At 40.8% G+C, this 21,071-nt stretch overlaps 1 protein-coding gene across 1 annotated transcript in view; it reads right to left on the bottom strand.

The window, feature by feature from the left end:
• Nucleotides 1-21,071, bottom strand: part of CPLX1 (complexin 1) — a 102,119-nt gene that overhangs the window by 21,561 nt on the left and 59,487 nt on the right. The window contains exon 2 of the mRNA XM_005428477.2: nucleotides 15,325-15,500. Coding sequence (XP_005428534.1) covers nucleotides 15,325-15,500 — 176 coding nt within the window. The remainder of the gene's footprint in view (nucleotides 1-15,324; nucleotides 15,501-21,071) is intronic.

Below are 21,071 nucleotides of genomic sequence, written 5' to 3'. Positions count from 1 at the left end.
TCCTGTCACTTTTCCCAGTTCTCTAGGAATGCCCACAAGACAGTGGGAACCTTGTGGGCATACACAAAGCATATGCTGCCCTTCCCCTGAAGGACTGGGGAGACCACATCAACCATCTCACAGCCTTATCTCAGACAAGAGATGGAAACAGAAGCTAGTCTGAGATGACAGAATCATGGAGTCATTAAGAAAAAGACCTTCAAGATCAACAATCCAACCATTTACCTAGCGCCACTGCGCTCACTTCTAAACCACATCCCCAGCTGCCACATCCACACATTTGTTTAACACGTCCAGGGTTCCTCTTCTCCAAGCTATGCTGGAGGTGAATGTGACATAAATGTTACTTCAACTTTCACCCTGTCACAGTCACCATACCTTCTATTCTGGAAAGCCTGAGGCTGCTTACTGGGCTAGAATTTACTGCAATTCCCAGATTATAAAGCTGCTGCAATTCCTGAAATTTCACAAGCGTTACCCGTAACTACAAATGGGGTTCTTTCCTTTAAATTTCTACTTTTGTAAATCAGAACGTTTTAGCCACTGTGACTAGGACCATCTTGCATGCAATACTGGAGGTTTTTAAAGGAGCTGAGCTGCATTAAATAGCATAACTGCTGGAAAGTGCATAGATTACCCTTTTAATTAGACTTGTGATAACAGCTTTGTGTTCTGTTATCAAAACCATGACAAGACAGTCCAACATAGCCTTTTGTTAGTTCTGCAACAACTTATAAATTAGTCTGTTTCACAGGCATCGTGTTGTGCAGCTTCCAGTTTGATTTTTCATTCATATTGTAATGCTGTTCACTAAGATGTGTCCTTGAGAACAGTAAAGCCAGGGAGACCTGGCATCTCCTAGTGAGACCCAGGTGCTTTAATAACTTTTATTCCACTTAGGCAACACTTCAGAGCTTTCAGGTTTGATTTTAATTAGAAGAGCTGTGATATTTTTAGTATCTTTTAAGCAACTTCCTTACTGCACAATCATGATGCTCTGATTACAGAAGACTCGGCAAACAGGCACTCTGCAATGCTTTTGTAAGATAATTGCACTAGAAAGAGCCTAGTTTTGTCCTATGGGGCTTTTACCAAACTCCTCCAAAGCTGTAGTTACCTAGAGTTAAGCTTTGAACTTGTTACTTTGGATTTCTTTGTCAGGACTGTTTACTAAGTTATATGTGCACAGCAGTGCAGAGCTTACCACATTTCTTCTGAGTCATCACTGAGCAAATGTCAAGAAATTCTCCTGAAAACAGTAGAGTTACATTTGTTGCTAAAACTTGCAGGTTGTACAGTTGGGGTAACAGAATGGATTTCCGGCTGTTTGGTGCTATCAGGACAGACAAAACACCTGCAGTGGTTTCTCTGCATCTCAACTACCTCCATCCTCTGTAAATCAATAGCTGATTTCTCAACTCCATATTACATCAGGTTTGGGTGGAATTGAGGAATTTTTATGTTTAGATTTTGAATGAAAGATTTAAATTCATTTCTGAACTACTTTCCACAACTAGAGGTAAACAGTCCTTGTCAGCCAAATAAATAGCTTCACTAAATTTGAGGTATACTTTTTTCTTTTCAGGACATCCTTACTAAAAGCAGATGACAAATCAAAGACAGTCTTTCATAGAGATATTTTGGTTATGCCAGTGCTCTTATTTATACTGCTCTGTGGTTAGGACACTTGCCAAGATACACATTATAGAATTAGACAAGGAGGAGCTTCACACTATCATCTCCTACCAGGACTTCAAATATTGGTTTTGTCTGCCTCAATAATATAGGAAAAAACCACAAGGGGTGCCCAAAGCACTAGGACTTGAAAAAAAATTGTCTCAAAACTGTCCAAGTGGTGAGACTTCTTAAAACACGTCACTGAGCTCAAAAACTTTTATGAAGAAGTTTTATCAAAGGTATGGTTTCATAATTGTCTTAAGCAGATTTAATTTATTTTAGTAAGTTCAAACTCTGTGTTATTGTCAGGTATTTGCTCTTGTTACCTGTTATGTGGCACCTCTAACATACATGCACTCATGTATGGATCATTAAACTGAACAAAAGCGACAAAGAGTTTAGACAGATCAGTTCCCAGTTACTCAGTGTGGGAGTGCAGAATCTGAGGCCAGACTTCTGTCCCTTTCCTGATGCCTCTGGAAGTGCTCTCAGTATCCCAAAGTCCCAGGTCTGCCCTTGAGAAATAGCTATATTTTGCAGAGAGAAGAGGCCTGTTGGAAACCCAGAACCAGAGAAGAAGGAGAAGAAAAGGAACACAATTTTGTTTGTTTTGAAATCTGATTTTTCATTAGTAAGCCAAGAAGAGATCAGAAGCAGAGCTGGAAACATGAACTGACCATTTTATTTGAACCACACAAGTGAACAGCCAGAAGGCAGAAGAGAAAAATCAATACCAATGTTGGTCTCCTGAGTTCTCTCGTAATCTGTGATTTCTTTTCCCCTATCACTGTGATGGCTTCTGCCAACAAAATTCACTCACAAATTCTTGTAAAAATATTGCTGATCAGACCTGTGACTTCAGTTTCTGGAAGGCCCAGAGGATACAAAATGCCTTTTACACAGGCTCCAGTGTGAATTGTCAGAATGAGAGGCAGATTATGAGTAGTGTGACAGGCCTTTCTCCTTGACACTCACTGAGCCTGTCAAACAAGGTCGAGCGCTACATCTCTGAGAAAATTGAAGCTTAAACAAGGGACTGCACACACTTGTCAGGGGAAAGAGCCTTCAGAGTAGTCCTGAACCAGTTAGATTCCTGTTCCTTCCCTCACAGTCTCAGATGTCCTGCAGAAACAGGCATAGCTTGCCAGCTTCTTATTTGACATTCTCACACTAGCTTCAAAGTGAAGACCTGAAGCACCCCCTACCTCTCTCCACCTCCAAATCTACACCACAAAGCTGCCTTAAACCACTTGCCAGACACTCAGCCTGAATGATAAAGAGTGGACATTCATCCAAAGGTGGATCAGTGCTTTTCCATTTGTTTCTGTTTGCACATCACCCTTCCCTAGCAAACGTCTTAGAAGTGGAAGGAATACTTTCACCATGCACAAAAATTTGACAACAGCACATTGCTTTCCTTTGCAACAACCTGTAAAAAACATAACATGTATTCTTACACTAACCCTGTAATTAAAACCATTGTTTTGGGATAGTATGATCACTTTTCAAACATCTGTAGAGAGATGTACAGCATTCCCACTGTCCAAATCACGCTCCTCTAGCAAGAGCTTAACATAATGCCCCTTTGCAGCTCTCAGCTCAATCTGTGGTTCTCAATTCCTCCTCTGGAATCTATCTTCTTTCTTAAGGCAAGGGAGAAAGGCAGATGAAGGGCAAAAACACATATCGAGACTCAGAGACTCTTTCAGAACCACATAGAGCTTAATGACTTTTTCATGGAAAGCTATTTTACAAAGCACCACCAAATTTTCAGGAGTTAACTAAAATGCTTTTGTTAAACAGCATCAGACTGATCCTGGGAGAATTCAGGGAACTAACTGTTCATTCATATTTCCAGAAGGCTCTGTGTCATGTCCAAGTCTTTGCTGAGATGCAAGCATACCTCAAAAATATCTCTCTCTGTTTGTTCTTTATAACTTTCCATTCATCTCTCATATCAGAGCTGATCAAGAAGAACAAGTGTTGCAGAAAAGAGTTGTTAGCAATGAGATATGGATAGAGACTGTCTCAGAAGATCTGGTCTTACTGCAGCCTTACTTCTGGATAAAAATAAGCTAAATTTAAGCCACAAATTTGAATTCCCAACTTGAGCTAAACCCCCATGGAAAATAACTCAAAGTGGACAGGGACAGAAATGTCTCCTTTGTCATTCAAACAGAGATTGTCTGCAGAAACTGGTGGTGCTGCCCTTACTTCATTGAAGGCAGCTTACTAGATCCTTCCCTTCTAAACAAATCTAATCATCCTTGCAGACTACAGTGTATGGAAAACTGTGATTACAACACCAGAATGTAGGAAGCAAGAATTTTCTGGCCAGGTATGCAGCTGTATCAAGCACACAGACATGATGAAGCTGATCCTCTGCTTCTCTACAACACTGTTTTTCCCCTTCCACCTTTGCAGGCCAGATTTATAATTTAAATTGGTAGGTTCTGCCTAAAACATCTTAGTCACTTATTAAATAAAAGAAAGAAACACTTTCAGCACCACCCACTAGTCAACATCCAGGGATTCATCAGAAAGCTCCGTATATAAGAGAACAGTTGAGGGATTTTCAAGAAAGGTACACTGGGATGCCACTATCCCCAAAACAACTTGGCAGCAGCTGGAATAAACTTTCAATCAGGCATGCAAGTCCTGATTAAAAAGCACCTAGAAACCCCACTGTGCTTTCTGTATTATCCAAGGGGCAATTTATCAGCTGCTTTTTCTCACATCAGGCCTTGGACTATTTCTGTCTCTGGCTGAAGAATCCTTCCTCTAAATTACAGTCAGCCTGTTAAACAAGAAGACATAATTTACATCCCTATAACTAAGCATGACAGAAATAATGCAGCAGCTGTAAAATTAATAGTGAAATCCTACCAAAGTATGAGGTGTCAGTTTCAAAAGTAAGCTCAGCCCTGTTATGACCCTAAATTCCTAAGGGGCTGCTGGGAGGTCTGGCTTGGGATCCACAGCATAAAAGCAGCGTACAAACTCCACAGTACTTGGTTCAGACTGATACTCTTGTGAAGACCATGTCAACAGTTTCAGGAAATGATGGGAAAATAGAACGTGGTGGCCTGGAGTTGAAAGGCTGCATTCTTCCTCCCTCCATCCTAACCAAGGAAAAGAAATTCCTCCATGAAGCCTTCAAATGAATAACCTGAGTCTGTGCTTCCCAGCAGGAGCAGACATAGAGAGAAGATTCAAGGCTGTACCGAAAAGGAAAGGAGACAATCCTAGAAAACCACAGACAACAGAAATTATGAAAAAGCAAATGTTTCCCAAAAACTTCTCTGCTTCCCTCCCAGCAGCAGCCAGTCTCTCTTCTCCAAACTCTCAGAGTCTGAGGAATATCACAGCCTTTCTTCTGCATCAGCAAGAGGATTATCCTGGCCTGGAGCCCCGGAGAGGGCATTTTGCACTGGAGTCTGATGAGATTAATTTGGCCCTATTCATGACTGCCTAAAAACTGGCCAGTGAGGGAGAGAACTCTTGAGACCCTCAAGAAGGCCATATGAATTGCCAATCACTATGAACAAGGCATGCAAACTGTCCTTTTCTTTCCCAGCTTAAAAATAATCAATAAGAGTCTACGGGAAAATAAAGACACAGAGCAGGCAAGGCTACACAACTATGACAAGGAAAGCGTGGTTAAAACTTTATCACCCTGTCCCATGCATGAACTCAGACCTTGCCTTGGATTAGCCCTTCTTCTTTCAGGCATGGGCTGACTAATCCCCTCTGACAGTCTTAAATCCCAAGCTGATGTAACTGAGAACACTGCCAGAACAGATGCAGAACTTCATGCTGATGCCAGGACAAAATCACATCTTGCTCTAAGGAAGCACCAGCATTTCAAAAGCTCAGCCTGGCTCTGATGACTTTCATCAGAAAAGAATGATGCATCCATTAGCTGAGCCATGAAGGTGCCAGGCTGCATTCTCAAGCAGGCATAACTCCACTGGTCTCATTAATTCCTGGTGAGTTATCTGATCATTCAGGACTCAGATAACTAACTGCCAAAAGAAGAGACATAATGTGGCTATTGCCTGATTTGAAGCACTAATGGGAGCTCTTTGGCTGCAGCAAAAATGGAACAGACCTTTTAATCTTGTTTGGTGACCTTCACAGTCCATTAATTTGTTTGTCATAAAAGAGAAACAACAAATTGTACAAGCCCTTCCCCTTGCATCTGATTTGTAAGCTTGGAAAAGAAAAGTTACAGGAAAAACAATGGTGCAGCTGTACTTAATAGAGGCAATGGTACTGATCAAATTACTCTCTTGTAATTGCATTTTTTTGAGGCTGACAGAGGTAGTATGGTAGTATGATCCAGCAGAGTCCAAAGGACAGAGTTGTCTACCTTTAAAGTTAAGATGAATGAAAGATTTAAAGTGGCTGTATTTGAAAAACTCAGAGCTTCTCCAGCCACTTAGTCAAATTTTATACCATCCTGACTGAGGATTTTTTCCACCAAGGAAACAGTATTTTATTCCCCAAAGCAGCAGAGCAGCAAATAAGCTGCTCTGCTTTTTGATGTTTTCCCTTTTTGGGTTTTAACCAAGAAAAGATTCCATGTAGTCTTAGCGCTACTGGCTAAAGGAATTCCAAGTGGACAGGAGTGAGCATGGCAACCAATTCTAGAGACCAGTGGCAATGGGAACATGTCATAGAGACTCTGGGGTGGCCTTCATTTTTAAGTTCTTCTGCTCCCTGTGGAGGTGTCCATGTTTTCAGGAGGAGAAGAAACCCTATTTACGCATGGGTTAGACTATATCCCTAGTCCTTCCAACACAGAAATGTGATTTCCTACTCAACTACTGCATGATTTTGAGCAGACTGACCAATTTCTCCATCTATAGATCACACACACAAAAAATTAATATTAATCACATTATTAATTGAATGAATAAATAATATTTAATACAGCATGTATTATATTATACATTATATAATCTATATAATTTACATATATAGAATAGAAAACATTAACTAATAATCACTTAAAAATTAGATTTTGGAGATCTCTTGGGAAAAACCCTTTCCTCCGTGCCGCTGGGTCTTACTGGCTGATATGAATAAGATTCAGCCACATTTACAATCACAAAGATGCATGAAAAAGCCAGAAACTGAACTAAATGGTATTTCAGAGGTGAATGTAGAGTTGTACCGGTACTGGAAAAGAGCTTGCAAATGACCATTTGTTGAGGCATATATTCTGTGTCTTTCCAAGTACATGAGCCAAATGCTTGGAGTTTCAACGAGTCACACCCAGGAAGGTTCGAGACACCATTCAGATACGCATCCTAGTTGACTCCCAGCACTTCTAACTGTATGTCATATGTTTGGGGTTATTTTGCACCCGGTCCTGAGTGACTGAACTTCTCAGTGCCATGTCAGCAATGTGCACAGGTTCTGTCAGCCAACAAGACAAAGGTTGTTTAAGTGAGGATTTCAGCTGCATCACTGTAAAGGACACCCTAGTCAGTGAGTAACAGTAAAATAGGCTGCATTTCAAGAGCCATGTGAGTAACTTCAGAAGCATCACCCAGTGGGATTTTGTTAGCAAGTATCCAAAGTGACATCTACTGGTGCAGATTTGGACTAGCGCAAAACACAGAAATCAAGTTAGAGCAAGTCAGAGCTGCACAAAGAAGCAGACTAATGAGCCCCAAATGTACCAGTGAGGTAGTCAGCAGCTGGTTCTGCTGGGATAATTGAACCTCTGACTATTATGGAAGCAGATGAAAATTATGCCAATTTTCTTCCGAGTTCCAATGGTTTGCTAAAGATGCCTTCCCACTATGAATTTTAAAAAGTAAAATGGCCTACAGCTACAGAACAAGAAGGAATGCATGCAGGTTTTCCCATAAGGGAAGTTCTGTTAGTTTAATGCCAGGAGATAAGGCCTGGAACACACCTTTTCGTTCCACCTATGGAATTCTATAGATCTACCTGGTTGGATTCACCAAGACCAAGACATGGTGCATATCCTGGGATTCTAAGCAAATATAAAGATGAAACTTCTCAGTTCAGGTAAGAACAGATTCTCTAAAATACCCCTGAAGATAGCTTTGTCTAATAATGGACTTGGAGGTCCTTGGCAGGAACATCAATCCCTGTTCTGTGTTGAAAAGTGTATCTGGGAAGGCACCACTTCCCTCTCAATTTGCAAGAGAGACTGCTAAACTTGGGCATACCCAGATAACTTTATCAATTTTTTTCAATTTGTTATTGTATTTCCTCTTACTGGAGTAGGCTAGTTGATTCACCCTTTCACAAAAAACAGCCACTGCCTTACAGACAAGGGGATGTTTTTAGAGATACAAACCAGAAAATTAAATTTTGTCTGGTATTTCCAAAGGTAAAACGTTCTAAAGAAGTGGGTGATTTAGTAAAATTGCAAAGGGCTGCAGTTTGGAAATAAGTTTGATGGTAAAAATCTGTACTCAAGTCTACGTAAAAAACTGGTAACAGAAACTCCAGAATGTGACTCAGAGGCAATATAGGCCTCAGTCAGGACATCCTTGCATACAACTGATTGTGGGTAAAAGTCCTGGCAGAAGGGCAGAAGTCTTGTCCAGGTCAAATCACTGTATCCCCTTGGAAGCCTCTGAACACCAATATGAAAATGATCTGCAGGGTTATAATGCTCTTGATTCACAATGCAGAAGTGTTTCTTTCTTCCAAATCTGCCTGGACTTCCTACACCCTGCCCTCAATAACCAGCGTATCAAATGTGGGCAGAACACCAAAGGATGCTGTCTTTGCAATGTTCTTCTTCCAGGACAGCCTGTGACTTAATGCTGCAAAGAGTGCAATTGTTATCAGTTTTCACTGTTAGTGCTGTTATGACTGTTCCCAATCATCCCATCCAGCCATTTCACTTCATGGAAGGCGCAGCATAATCCCTGCCTTGCAAAGTATCCCACCGGGAGTGTCACAGCCAAGTCTTTTACTTCCTCATAGCCAGAGGACCTGTGACCCAGTTGTAAACACTTCTGTCTCTACCACAACGAGAATCTGCACTGAACTAAACTAAGCTGGATAATTTTTGGTTTTTTATCCTGATTTATAAAAATCCACTGTAGAAGCAGAAGAGTCCACTTAATGATACCTCTCCATCTGCACAATACATACAGATCTCTGAAAATCTATTTTAAGGCCCCAATACTGATCAGTAGACTTATCTTCATTAGATCACAAGGGCTGTATAAAAATTTACACCATTGGTTTAATATCAATGATTTAAAAGGGAAGAGATCGGATAGAATCTTCATGTTCATAGTAAGATTTTCATCTTTGGAATTAAAGAAAGTGATTCATTGCTGAGGAAAATATTTTCTTTGAGATCTTTGATTTTTTGGCATGCAAATAACACAACTTATACACTTTTTTCAGTTGCCAACAGTCTCCAATAACAGATATACTATTATATTTCTTGCTCACAAGGCAAAACTGCTCTATCAAAATTACATTTTCTGGCAGTGAAATTTCACTCCTTTGTACAGGGATTTTTAAAGCCCTTGGCAATATCTGCATCTGAAATTATACAAGAATGAAACACCAAATAACGTCTAAGAGTTTAGCTAACAGTGTGAAGCTATTTCATATCAACAAAATTCTATCAAATTTAAGTTTGCACTCCTGAGCTGGGAGTTTAGTTTCAAAGCTCTGATGTTGCTGAAGAACAGACCCAATTCACATTCTGCTATTTTTCCTCCCCTAAAATGGGATTTTAGGAGCTATGCACCAGTTAAATAAAGAAATATGCTAATGAAATATTAAAATTAAATAATTACATGATATTGCATCTTGATTATCTGACATAAAAATCTAGGACTGCAGATGTAAATCCTGATTCCCTTGTTGTCTGAGTGATTTAGTGTTAAAGTAAGTTCAGCAATCAGATTAAAAAAAAAAAAAGACAGAAAAATGTTCCTACATTCCTAAAAAAAAGTAAATTCCAATATCATCTACCTTGAGCCATGGAAGACCAGGAAATTACATGAGTTAAATATCCACAATGAACGGAAGAATTTTCATGGTTTGCCTAGCACACAGAGTGCTGTGTCCAACTCTGGGACCTCCAACATGAGAAGGACACGGGCCTGCTGAAGAGAGTCCAGAGGAGAGTCACAAAGAGGAGAAACAAAGCCTAAAGAACCTCTCCTGTGAAGACAGGCTGGGATGGCTGGGGTTTCTTTAGCCTAGAAAAAAAGAAGGCTTCAGGGACACTTAGAGCATCCTTCCAGTGTGGAAAGGGGTCTACAAGAAGGCTGGAAAGTGACATGGACAAGGCTTTGGAATGATAGGGCAAAGGGGAATGGCTTTGAATGGAAAGAGGGCAGGTTTATATTACAGAACAGTTAGAAATTCTGTACTTTGAGGGTGGTGAGGCACTGATGCAGGTTGTCCAGAGAAGTTGTGGATGCCCCATCCCCGGCAGTGCTCAGTGTCAGGTTAGATGGGGCTTTGAGCAACCTGGTATAGTGGCAGGGGCCCCTGACCACAAGAGGGAGGGGCTGGAACTTGATGATCTCTAACTCAAACCCTTCAATGATTCTTTGGACAATTCCAAATATTGCAGAGAATCTTACTGCCTAACCACTGAAAGCACATTAAATGGCCCAATAAGGAATACGAGAAGAATTAGTGGCACACACCCAGAGACAGAAGAGACTCAAACAGAGCAAGGACTTCACATTCTCCTGCTGTCTGATATGCTGCCCGTAAGAACAAACCTCAAACCCAGATTTTGCCATTCCTCAATTGCCTGCAAAGGCACAAGCAGTTTTGAGCATTTCTTGCTATTCCATGGAGGGTCACTGATGGAACAAGCTGTTAACATTCTTGTGCCGCCAAAGCTTAGACCACATAATGACCCTTCTGCATTCATACCTCGCAAACAGAAAAATCTAAAAAAACTCTGTCCCCCCCACCCTGAGAAGTATCAGAATAAACCCTGCTTAAGATGAACAGAGCTATGTTAGTGAAAGCATAGTAATAATAGCAATAGAGAATTAAACCCTCAGATGAGGAAATTCATTATACTACCATCAGAATTTTGATATTGCATAGTAAATGATCTTGAGAACATATGTTGTAAGCCACATCAGAGATTAAATACTGAACATCTGCTTATTAAGAAAACAATTAACTTTGTCTTATGCAGCGGGAAGGTTGAGGTTCCTATCATCACTACCAGAATCCACTACCAGAATTGGTACCAGGTACCAATCATCACTACCAGAAGTATAAACAAACAATCATGCACTTTGTCACACCTTTACATAGCATTCAACAAGGACAATTACAATTGTAGAGACAACTTTAAATTTCCACATTACAATTTTATATTTGACACTTTTCCATACTTTTCATGCAGATTTCATGCTCCATTGAAAGGGCAGAAATCCTTATTAATATAATTAAACTTCTGCTTATTGGACATAAACTATGTGCTCTGTAGGACATGAATCCTTAATAATGTAAGCACAGGAATCCTTATTAATGTGGTATAAACCATGGCTGTATAGCATGTGACCAGCATGTAAGGCTGGTTAAAGACAAGCTGGGCCAGAGACACTTCCCCCTTTCACTCAGAGAACTGAGTATAGAAAAAAACTACTGAAGCAGCTCATGCTCCAACTCCAGTATGGACCTAAACCTAAATCCTGTCCTGCAATTGAGCCATTTGGACCATGCTTCCATCCCTTTTGGTTTAAACCCACTATTGTAAGGATATCTCTGAGCTTCTGCTACCTTTCAATAGGATTCACAATGCTGAATGCCTGAAACATGTCTGAGATTTTCAGGAAGCCAAACTGTGGACATTGTCTCACTAAGACAGGTAGAATGTTAACTACTGAGCATGGACTAGGGGCTCCTCAGGACTGGTCTCTACCACAGTGGTAGAAATAATTAATCATGTAAATAACTAATTATTACACAAAGAAAGTAATTAACTTTCACTGCTGAGGTGTGCACATACACAAACAATTCATTTATAGAAGGCAGTATTCCACCCAAGAGCACTGGAAACAAGAAAGCGGCTGCAGCATGGCAAGCTGATAGTACTTGCTATTAGCAAGGTAACAGCGATATTGGCTATCCATAGCCTCATCTGCCAGACAAAGGGGCACTGGAGACTCTCAGTAGTCATGCCTGTGCTGGTCAGGAGTGGGAGCTCTCCCCAGCAGCCACTGGGATAGGGCCGCAGGGATAGGGATAGGGATAGGGATAGGGATAGGGATAGGGATAGGGATAGGGATAGGGATAGGGATAGGGATAGGGATAGGGATAGATCTGTGAGGCACTAGTGTCAAGACCAAAACCAGATCAGATCAGAACGCTAGCTGCATGCACCCCTCCTGAGGTAGGAGGAAGCTGGAGTATACCCCAGTTATGCTTTTTATATTCTTTCAATCCATTTTCACTACCAGATGCTGGACTTTGATACTGGGTAGTAGCTCAGGTGGTCCAGTTATTTCAAAATGTCATGTTCAAATGCTATTCCTAAAAATTTGTTTCCAAATGAAAACGCACCATATTTTTAATGGGGGCGGGGAAACCCAAACAACTCATTTCTGGGTAATTCATATTACCTCTCCCTAAGTAATTTCCATACCCAGCTGCCATGCTGGGTTGAGACCATATACATCTCAATTTCTCAATTTAACAGACTGAATTTAAAAGGTAACACAGGCTGGAATGTATCTGTGGTATTTGTCATCATTCTTTTTAAGCCCTGCCATAGCTCCCACATCTTCTGAAGCTCTATACAAGAGAATGCATTCATAACACTTGTTGGAAAGCCAAGGCAAAAAGTCAAAAACAACAAACATGATGAGTCCATCCTTTCTGTCAGCTTCACCTAGAGCCATATGAGCTCACTTGTGAAGCTGTGATTCCCTGTATTGCTTCCCTAGCATCCTGCAGCTCCATCAAGGAATAATTGTGACTGTGGGTTCATAACCTATGACACACACTTTCAAACTTTTATTCTGCATAAATAATCTGCCCCTATTCAGTCACTCAAACTAATTGCTCGTTTTTGACTCTCTCACATGAGAAATGAGCAAATATTATAATGGAGTTTTCTAACTTAAATGTCTTTGATTTTATTCATACCTGCTAACAGCAACTTGTGCTTGTACACATACCAGACAGAACATGTATTTCAGTTTTTTTGCTTTCTGCATTTTTGTTTTTACTGAGTTATAGAAGAAATTAAGGCAACTGCTAAATAATTAAGTAATGAAGGAAATAATCCATCTCTTTTTTAATTCTTTCAACATTTGTTTCATATTTCCAACCACCAATCATCACTACCAGAAGACAAGTCTTGTATATCATCAAATCCATCTCTTTGTCAGGACAAGGTGGGAAGAGAAGAGGAAGAGAAAGAGGAAGAGATATAGCTCCTTTCTACAGCTTTATCCATCTTTTCTGATTCTCCAGAAAACACCTTCATCTTTCAAATACATGCTACTTGGGATTATTCCCAGGAAAAAGAAAACCACAGGAAAATGAGCTTGCAATCCAGATACCCTGCCCAAAGCAAGACTTCCTCATGCTAATCTCAAAGGTACTCCACCACACCAGTCCAGAGCCTTGACTGAGGTCAAATAATGTTTCTCCAAGTATTCCCGTTCTCCTTTTCTTCAGACCCAACTCCTTAACAAATTTTCAAGGATTCACTGCATTTCTACGAGATTTTGCCCCTCAGTGCTCAGCCAGCTCAGCAAAGTCCAGATAGTTGCCTGTATCATAGGGAAATCCCCTCCGGCTGTAGCTCAGGCTGTATACATCCTACTCATGAATGAGATCACCTTGAAATTATATCACAGGACATCTCAGATTTTTTTATTGCTTTTACAGCAGTTCTCCCAAGAGCAAGAAAAAGGCAACCCCTATCTACATCTGGGAACAATTCAGTAGTCCAGAAGAGACAGTCACTAGTGAAAACTGGGCATTAGCTCATTTGCCTGCAACTGAGAAATTTCCTACTCTTTTTTTCCCCCTCATGACCTTTGTCAGTGCTTAAAAACAGTTCTACTGTAAACACACATTTAATATATTATGCACACATTGGTATGCTTATATTAATATACTAGATTATCTAGATATATATTCATTAAATACATTGTTGCTGGGGTTGCTCAGCCTGGAAAAGAGACAGCTCCAGGGAGACTTCATTGCAAACATCCACACCTTGAGGGAGCTTATAAAAAGAAGGGAGAGGAATGTAGTGACAGGATGAGGGAAATGTTTTTAAACTAGAAAAGGATTGGTTTAGATTAGATATTAGGAAGAAATTATTTCTTCAGATGTGGTGAAGCCCTGGAACAGGTTGCCCAGAGAAGCTGTGGCTGTCCCGTCCCTGGAAGTGTTTAAGGCCAAGTGGGATGGGCTCTGAGCAGCCTGATCTAGTGAAAAATGTCCTTACCCATGGTAGAGGGGTTGGAACTAGATGATCTTTAAGGTCCTTCCAACCCAAACCATTTGACAATTCTATGATTCCATGATTATAAAGCAATTTTTGACCAGGTAGAGGTTCTGCATTTCTGTCAACCAGTAGCCTCTTTTAAATGATCATATGGATACCTTTTTCTGGCAATGTCAAAGGTAGACAATTCCCTCTAAGTCTTTTCTTTTCTTAGAAGCATAATCCCAAATTTCTTTATTTGCAGAACAATTTGCAGTAACTCTTTGCAAGCTGCACTGTGTCTCCAGAGAAATTTACCCTCATTCATGTTTCCATCATAAATCATAAGAACTGGGTCAGAAGGTTGGCCCAATGCAGATATAGTTTTGTTTATGTCTGTTCCAAGACATATACTTAGAGCACAGATGTAGGAACTGCACAAGGGAAAACCTCTTATACTGAGCAAGACTTTCTTCTTTTATCTACAGGTTTTTTCTTTGGCATGTCCTGTAAGTCACCTGACAGGCCTTCATCATTAGAAACCCTTTGTCCAACCATTGCCCACATTTCTTTACAAGATATCTGAACACCAGGAGATCTTCTTACAAACACACCTTATTCTAAAGAGACAGTTTTGAACTGGCCTTGAGGGTAAGGCGTCAAAAGGCACACATCAAACCCTAATAGTTAATGTATAAAAACTTTCAGATGAATCCCATTTGAGTGGTAGAAACCTAAATATTAACAATAGAGGAGATTTGTCCCATATCACTGGTCAACACAATAAATCTTTGGCATCAATACATGAGATAACTGCAACAGAAACTCACTCTCAGAAACTCACTGAATTATGACTTCTCACAAACCACAAATGCAAGCTTAGAAAGCATCTTCAAAGGGACAAGGAAGCCTCTAATACTTAATTTAATGTGAGTGCTTAATAGATAATGAGAAAAATAGATGGGCTTCTCCCCTCACCTTCACTCTCCATTTCAGCTTTGCAGGGCTTTGCTCTGCGGCAAGTGTGTTTAAACAGGAACAGGACATGAGGAAGAGTGCACAAAATTATAAAGTTCTGTGTGGCAGAGTAGATACCTGGTTCTATCCAGGTGCCTAGGGAAGGGAACTAGTCACAAATCAGCTGAAAACAGGTGTTCTTTACTGGGCATTACGAGCTGACCAGTGTGTGTTGAAAGCCAGTTACCTACCTTGTCTCGAATCCCTTGTCTCATAACTTCTCTTTCAGCCTCCATCTTGGCATATTTGGCTTTCCTCTCTTCCTCTTGTTGCCGAAGGGCTTCCTGTCGTTCCTCTTCTTTCTTAGCAGCATCTGGGTCTTTCTCCTCATCCCCACCCAGCATCTTTCCCATGTCTTTGGTAGCCCCTAGAGAAAGCAAAAGAGAAAATCAGCCCTGTAAGAATGTGGTGAGACTCCTAGGATGACAGGTCTCTCCTTCCCCCGCTCAGGACCATCTGGCATTCCCTCTGCATCTGGGAAGGTTTCTCCTTTCACTGGGGAGGCAGCGCACCCTCCCCCAAAGCAGGAGGTGGGCAAAGCACTTAACCTGATCAGGTAAGTTACCTGGAACTGGCAGGAGAAGCACAGCAGCAAAAGGAAGAGACCAAATTTGTAGATCTGCATGATGGCAGCACAGTTTGTTTGCAGTCCTGAAAAGGACAGGCTGCCATCCACACTATGTTTTCACTTTATCAGCTCAGCCAAGTGACTGAAGATTGATTTTGAAGGGTCTTTAATGTAATAGGCAAGTAATACATCGAGAAAAAAATGACACCAGGGCTGGGAAAGTAGTTTGAAATCTTGATTGCAGGGATGAGTAATCACACTCTTAATTGCTGTCAGAAATTACACATGCCATGACAGGTAGGACCACATGGCTTTAGCAAACAGTTAGTGTTGATGAATTATAGGCTCCTACCATGGATCAGAAAGAAGCAGCATCTCTGCATGTCTCTTATCAGTTCTTGGACACCACCACCTCTGAGGCTTAGTACCTAGGTGAGATCATGGCTTTGTCTTGTTCCACTGCTGAATACACATTATTCCCAAATTTTCATTCCCTGTGTGTTCCTGAGGCAGTTTTTTGTTGTTGTGCAAAGCCATTGCACAACCATGCAAATGAGGTGGAGGTTTCCTGCATGCCCTTTTATCCCCAAAGTGCTGCATAAATCCATTTTTCCTGTATTTCAGTGACATTTTTATTAGCAATGGCTGCCAATAATCCAGCCAGGAAGAAAAACAGTGGCTGAGGAAAGGGAAAGAACATGTACTGTGATGCAGCATCATCGGGGCACTGGAGGGCAACAGCAGGATCAAGCCTGGTTACATGGATGGAGAAGACATATACCCTTTGGAAGAAGTGTTGGACCTTTCCTGCAGCAGGAAAACACTCCGTATCCTTTCCTAAAAGAGGTTCCTTCTTCCTAGAAAAATGCTGTAGGTCCTTAGATGCTGAGTCACAACACCTCCATATTGGCTCATTGCTGGCTGAGATTTAACTGATTTAATCTGAGATAGCCTGGTTCTTACACATAGTCACAATTACACATATTCAACATCTCTTGTTTTCCATATAGCAAAGATTTCTGGCCTTTACAAAGCCTTGGGCTGGAAGGAGACACTATCAAAGACTTGCCAAGTAATTGCTGGTTTCATCAAAGGCTAAGTGAAGGAAAGAGGATCTCACAACCCTTTATAAATTACCCTTATAAATTACTCTTTGTGTGTCAACACTGCTGAAGGACTGTGATTGCTCTTGCTTTCTACATCAGTTCTTTGGATAGCGATTGTGAAACCTTGATCCTTAAGGGAAAAAAACACCTGCAACCTGTCACAATGACTCCTCCTGAATTGCCGTAGTGACAGCACTTACCAGATCAACTATTGTTTCTAATAACCACCAAGGAATTTGTAAAGAGGTAAGCAGATGCCTTCTTTTTTCCACATTTCTTTTTCAGGTTAAATGTTTTCCCAGAACCCTAAGCTGAAAGCAACCCTGAATCAAAAATAATCCTCCAATCCCCCCAAATGTGACAGAGAAATGTCCCCTTTACATCTCCCTCAGAGATGCATGGGGAAACTGGTAATTTTAAGCCCTACAAGATCTGGTTGTAATACACAGAGTTGGGGTTTTTTGACAGGTGGGAAATAACAACAGTAAACACGTATTCAGCTGCCTTACCACAAACCTCTAGACGCTTCCATTGCTAGGAAATCTGTGGCTTAAAACAAAAAGGCACCTAGGGATCCCAGACAAACCCCACCTGGAATATTCATGGTCCCTGTCTACTGTCAGCCTTCCTCTACCACCATTTTACATCCTTCATTGCAGGATCAGAGTAATACAGAAACTCTTGCATATTGATGGAAAATTTACCCAGACCATCTGGCAATTTCTTTTCTGTAGTGCAAGGAAGGCTAACTGAAATTGCAAGTAAGCTAAAACTTCACAGCAAGCAAAAAGGAAATATAGCCTAGTTGTGTCACATATCCCTACTGCAGGAATCTCTCTAAGTAGCCTTTTTGTGCAAACACCAGTGATCACAAATCTCACTAACACCTTTAACTTCTGGGTTCTCTTCAAAAGATTTCTCCACTGATGTTCAAACTGATTTGGGTTCAATAATCCATCGAGTAATAATCCATCCATTGGGTTCAATAATCCATCCTTTTTTAGCTTCCCTCCAGTTAGAGCTACCCAGACAGCATAATACTCCAGTTACTTAGGAAACAGAATTCAGCAACAGAGATTTTTTTTTCCATTCTAAGCGCTACTTCTGGACTATCATTAAGCTGTAATGTCAGCTCAGCTCATCACATAAGAAGAGAAATTGCATAACTATTTTTTTATTTCTTAGGCAAGACCAAGCTTTTAAATACATAAGGCATTTTGTTCTGCAGCCATTCAGCATACAAGACACTTAGAAGAACAAGAATGGATTAGAATCCTCATAGATTCTCTTAATTCACCTCTGATTTCAAAGTCACCTTCTAAGTGTTCAAAATGCTACACTGTGGTATCACTGTTAACTAATTGGAAGGAAATGTGTTATGACAACCAAAACTTTACACTACATTTTAACTAAGGACTCTTGTATTACTTTTAGAAAAGCTTTTTTTCCATCTCCTTTGTTCTTCATCCTAAACTGTAGACTTTGTTGTCAACATTCCCTGGATAACAGCTTATGTTTTTAGCAGTTCAGCAGCAAAGATGCCAGAGAATTCATCTACGTGCAACTGAGGTGCATCAGTTATGGGCACAAGCAAAAGGAAGGAGCAATTGCTCTGTCCAGTTTTGAAGCTTCCAAGGAAACAGAGGACAGACACACTTACTGCATCTGTTCATATGATAAACCTGGGAGTTTTTGTCTTTATTTTTTCATTTTGTCTTTCCCACCCCACTCATGACATATACCTTGACACAAAGAGAAGTTGTGTCAGAGAGAGAGTGCCACACTATTCATCAGTCAGTATGGTGTGTTTCAACCAACATTATTTCTAACATCTCTAGACAAGGCTACAGAAAGGAAACAGAAACAGCTAAAGCTCCAGGACAACATTTGCCAACTGTCACCTTTCTGGTTACAAACAGGAACCTGTCCTCAAAGAACAAAAAACTTCTATGTGGAAAAAAAATCCCAGAAGCGCTGTGAAAACAGGTGGCATGGCAGTTCTTTCAAAGTAATTGTAGTTCCCTATTAGGGAATTAGTCCTGTATGGACTAACTCCCTTAGTCCATATAGGGTAAGTAGCTAAACAAACAGGTGTTAAACCAAATACTACAGGTGCACTCAGATATGATGTGCTGGTTTCGGCCAAGGTGGAGTTAATTTTCTTCACAGAGAACTACCTATGGGTCCATTTTGTATTTGTGCTGAATACAGTGATGATAGACACATTTTTGTTATTGCTGAGCAGGGCTTACTCAGAGAGAAGGCCTCTTCTGCTTTTTTGTACTGCCATACTGGTGAGGAAGCTGGGGGTGAATGAAAAATTGGGAGGGGACAGGTCACCCAAACTGACCAAAGGGATATTCCAGAACAGTATTTAAAGTTGGGTGCAAGAAGAAGGGAGGAGGGAACATTTGAGTGATGTCATTTGTCTTCCCAAGTCGCTGTGAGGCATGAGGGGGCCCTGCTGTCCTGGAGATGCAAAACACCTACCTGCTCATAGGAACCAGTGAACTAATTCCTTGTTTTGCATTGTTTGCATGCATGGCTTTTGCTTTCCCTGTTGCCTTCATCTCAAACCCACAAGTTTCTAGCTGGTGGGGAGGTGAGTGAGCAGTTGCATGGTGCTTGGTTGCTGGTTTGGGTTAAAACATGACGTACACATTCATGTGAGTTTTGCTGGGTTAAATCATTATTATATATCTGAAAAAGAGTAATATGGTTGTTTAGACGCCTGTAGGAGACATTCCCCAGCAAAACAGCAGAAAAGCAAATCATCTGTCTGAAAAGTAGTTTTACAGTGAAGGCTTTGGGGTTATGGTGGACAGCATGAGCTCACAATGTATCCTTGCAGCAGAGAAGGTTAACAGTCCTCTGGGCTGCATTAGGAGCACTGTTGACAAGAGGTTGAAGGATTCTTCCCATCTACTCAGCCCTGTTGTGACCAAATTTGGAGTGATACACCCAGTTCTGGGCTTCAAGATACAAAAGACAGATGGAGCCGCTGGAATGAGAAAGCAAGGAAATGAGACAGCCATGAAGACATTCAGGATGTTCAAGGACCTTTGATACAAGAAGAGCCTGAGAGAGCAGGGACTGCTTAGCCTGGAGAAGAGAAGGTTCAAGGGGTTGCAGTAGTATGTGTAAACAACCAATGAAACAGAATGACTATGGAGACAGACAGGTACCCAGTGACAGGAGAAGAGATGTGTACAAACCCAAGTACAGGAAATACAATTTAAATATTAAAAAAAAAAAACAAATTTAGTTGCAGAAAGTCACTGTGGAGTCTCCATCTCTGGAGATATTTAAAAATTCATGAGCCACAGCCTTGAGCAACCTGCTGTAGGTAACCTTGTATAAGAATGAGGTTGGACTAGACAACCCTTGTAGACAGAGCAAAAATTTCAGTGTGTGACTCTGTGAGACCTCATAAGTAAGTGTTTTGAATTACATCTGGAGGGCAGCAGCAGGATCAAGCCTGGTTACATGGATGAAGAGAAGACACCTACCCTCAATGGCGAAGGTGTACATGCCCCAACATGTGAAGAGTACATGCCCAAACATATCCTGTATCTGAAGAAAAGTAAATTCTTAACTGCCAGACCTCTGTTACAGAAGCACCACCAACCATGAGCTAACCCCTCAATAGCTGACTGACATCAATCCAGCTTTCATGAAGAAAATGTAAACTCACAAATCAACTTGCAAGAGTGATGCTGAATTTGCCACTTGATAAAAAAATAAATGTCCTAAATATGGCAGGCAAAGCTGTGTGCTGGGAAAATGACAGGATTAGGATTACTAGGGATGACTTCCAGAGAAATAGGAACATTTTAGGCCTCCTTAATTAATTAAAGAGTGATGGAAATTTGCACACAGCATTGTTTCAGATAAGATAATTACATGAAATCAAAAGCTTTTCTTCTGCAAAAATCTCATTTCATATTGTAGACAAGAAGTACCCAAACCCGTCTTTCAAAATGTATGCATGTGTGTATGCTTAGATCAGAGAATGGTGCAAAAGTTCTACCTCTAAACACAGGTTTCACAGGAAACAGAAAGAGATTTACCTGAAACAGGCATGTGCTGAGAGAATTTTACAGGGTTGTTTTTTTGTTTTTGGAAGTACTATTTGTGGCTGAGCCATATTTAGATTGAACAGACAGGACAACAGATTCCTCAGAGCCTCTAAATCACAGCATGTCTCTTTATCACATCATCCAAACATAAGGAGCTAATCAGAGAGTACTGTTCTGGAGCAGGA

The sequence above is a fragment of the Geospiza fortis genome, unplaced genomic scaffold (assembly GCF_000277835.1).
Source record: "Geospiza fortis unplaced genomic scaffold, GeoFor_1.0 scaffold274, whole genome shotgun sequence".
In the NCBI taxonomy this organism is placed as follows: Eukaryota; Metazoa; Chordata; class Aves; order Passeriformes; family Thraupidae; genus Geospiza; species Geospiza fortis.
The sequence above is the reverse complement of the archived record's forward strand: the minus strand, read 5'-3'. Positions and strand labels throughout refer to the sequence as shown.